At 56.0% G+C, this 2,877-nt stretch overlaps 1 protein-coding gene across 1 annotated transcript; it reads right to left on the minus strand.

Moving 5' to 3' along the window:
- Positions 1–935: 935 nt before the first annotated feature.
- LOC136537128 (uncharacterized) lies at positions 936–2,141 on the minus strand. The gene is made up of 3 exons (XM_066529199.1): positions 2,063–2,141; positions 1,737–1,870; positions 936–1,316 (listed from the first exon to the last, which is right to left on the minus strand). Exons 1-3 carry the CDS (start codon positions 2,139–2,141, stop codon positions 936–938), a joined length of 594 nt encoding a protein of 197 aa, XP_066385296.1.
- Between the last annotated feature and the right edge of the window lie 736 nt (positions 2,142–2,877).

Consider the following 2,877-nt stretch of genomic DNA (forward strand, 5'->3'; position numbering starts at 1 on the left):
TCGGGGGTCCAAGAAAAACGCTTAGATTTTCTCAAGAGTCCGTACAGAGGCAAACCTTTTTCGCCGAGGCGTGAGATGAAGCGGCTCAGGGCCTCAAGGCATCCCATGACCCTCTGTCCTCCCTTGAGGTCTCTGATTGGTCCCATGCTGGTTATGGCCGAGACCTTCTCTAGGTTGGCTTCGATGCCGCGTTCCGAGACTATGAACCCTAAGAGCATGCCTCGGGGGACCCCGAACACACACTTCTCAGGATTGAGCTTGATGCCCTTCTCTCTAAGGCATTTGAAGGTTATCCTCAAGTCATCGACGAGATCCTCGGCTTTTCTGGTCTTGACCACGATGTCGTCTACGTAGGTCTCGACGGTCCACCCAATGTTGTCACCAAAGACCTGGGTCATGCACCGCTGGTACGTGGCACCTGTGTTTCTGAGGCCGAAAGGCATAGTCATGTAGCAGTACATGCCGAAGGGTGTGATGAAAGAAGTCGTGAGCTGGTCTGACTCTTTCATCTTGATTTGATGGTAACCAGAATACGCATCAAGGAAAGACAGGGTCTCGCACCCTGTAGTGGAATCAATGATTTGATCAATTAGGGATAATGGAAAGGGGACTTTTGGACAGGCTTTGTTCAAACCGGTGTAGTCCACGCACATCCTCCATTTCCAATTTTTCTTCTTGACTAACACGGGGTTAGCCAACCACTCTAGGTGGGACACTTCTTTGATGAACCCGACCACCAAGAGTTTCTGTATCTCCTCATTGATGGCTCTATGCTTTTCCTCATCAAAGCGGCATAGGCGTTGCCTCACCGGTCTAGATTTGGCCTGAATGTCCAGGGCATGCTCGACGACCTCCCTCGGTATGCCCGGCATGTCCGAGGGACTCCATGCGAATATATCAGCATTTGCACGGAGAAAGTCGACAAGCACAACTTCCTATTTGATGTTGAGGGTGGCACTGATCCTCAGCGCTCGGTCATCGGGGCAGGCGGGATCGACCGGGACGAGTTTGATGGCCTTCACGGGCTCGAACGCCCCCGCATGATGCTTGGAGTTGGGCGCCTCACCACTGAGTTGGTCGAGGTGGGCGATGAGGGTCTCGGCCTCCACAAGAGCCTCGGCGTACGTTATGCACTCAATGTCGCAGTCGTATGCATGTTCGTACATGGACTCAATCATGATGATACCACTGGGGCCTGGCATCTTGAGCTTGAGGTAGGTGTAATTGGGGACTGCCATTAACTTGGCGGAGCACGGCCGCCCTAGGATGGCGTGGTAGGCTCCCCCGAACCCGACTACCTCGAAGGTAAGGACTTCCTTGCGGTAGTTGGAGGGGGTGCTGAAGCAGACGGGATGGTCAATGCGCCCAAGGGGTCGCGTGCGCTTCCCTAGCACGATGCCGTGGATGGGTGCGACATTGCCTCAGAGCCTTGACCGGTCGATCTCCAAGAGCTCTAGGGTATTGACATAGAGGATGTTGAGGCCGCTGCCTCCGTCCATCAACACCTTGGAGAGTCAGGTGTTGCCGATGATCAGGTCGACAACCAGTGGGTACTGCCTGAGATTCGGAACATGGTTAGGGTGGTCATCTCGATCGAAGGTGATCGCCTCCCGAGACCAGTCGAGGTACCGGGGGGTGGCCACCTTGATTGAGAAGACTTCTTGGTGTTCCCTCTTGCGCTGCCACGCCGTAAGGCATGCCGAGGGTCCACCGAAGATCATGAAGGCATTGCGTACCTTGGGGAACCCGTCATCCTTGTCATTGTCCCGGTCGCCGGCGCCCTTCTGCTTGGCATCATCACCGAGGGGCCTGAGCCTGGCGTAGTAATGCCGTAGCATGGAGCAATCCTCAAGGGCGTGCTTGACCAGGCCTTAGTGGTAAGGGCAGGGTTTCTTAAACATATCATCGAAAGGCCTAGGGCCTTTGAAGCCTCGGGGATTCTTGCGCTCTGTGGCCACGACCAGATCAGTCCCCAAGACCTCCTGCTTCCCTAGGTGCCCCTTCTTCTTTCTCTTGGGGAGGCAGGAGGCCGAGGCCTCGGGGGCCTCATCCCTCTACTTGCCCTTGGCGTCGCTATTGGGGAAGATGGCTCCAACAGCCTCCTCACCCGAGGCGAAGTTGGTGGCGATGTCGAGGAGCATGGCAGCTGAGCACAGTACGTTTCGACCTAACTCTCGAACCAAGTCTCGACAGGTGGTGCCGGAGAGGAAAGCCTAGATGATCTCTGAGTCGCCAACGCTGGGCAACTCGATGCACTGTTTGGAGAAGCGCTGGATGAAGTCTCAGAGAGACTCGTCCGGCTTCTGGCGATAGCTTTTAAGGTCCCAGGAGTTCCCAGGGCGCATGTATGTTCCTAGGAAGTTCCCGATGAAGATCCTAACCAAGTCACGCCAGTCATGGATTTGTGAGGAAGGAAGGTGCTCGAGCTAGGCTCGCGCTGAGTCTGACAAGAGCAAGGGGAGGTTGTGGATGATGAGTAGGTGATCATCTGCACCACCTAGCTGGTAGGCCAGGCGGTAATCGGCAAGCCAGAGTTCGGGGTTGGTCTCGCTGCTATATTTTGCGAGATTGGTTGGTTGCCAAAACTGGGTCAGGAAAAGGGCAGCATGGATGGCCCTGTTGAAGACCCGAGGGCCTAGCGGTTCAGGAGAAGGACTGCGGTCCTCCTCGCTATCATAGCGGCCGCCTCGGTGCGGGTGGTAACCCCAAGTAGGCCCTTTGTTGTCGTGCCATCATCGCTTGCTGACCACCTCATGGTCTCCCTGCGCCTCACGTCGATTGCCGAGGTGGTCTAGAAGCGCAGGGGCCCTATGGGCTATCGGTGCTCAAGCGGGCTCGGGATGAACCGAGGCTTCCCTATCCTACCGAGGCGGGGCT

The sequence above is a fragment of the Miscanthus floridulus genome, chromosome 2 (genome assembly GCF_019320115.1).
Source record: "Miscanthus floridulus cultivar M001 chromosome 2, ASM1932011v1, whole genome shotgun sequence".
Classification (NCBI taxonomy): domain Eukaryota; kingdom Viridiplantae; phylum Streptophyta; class Magnoliopsida; order Poales; family Poaceae; genus Miscanthus; species Miscanthus floridulus.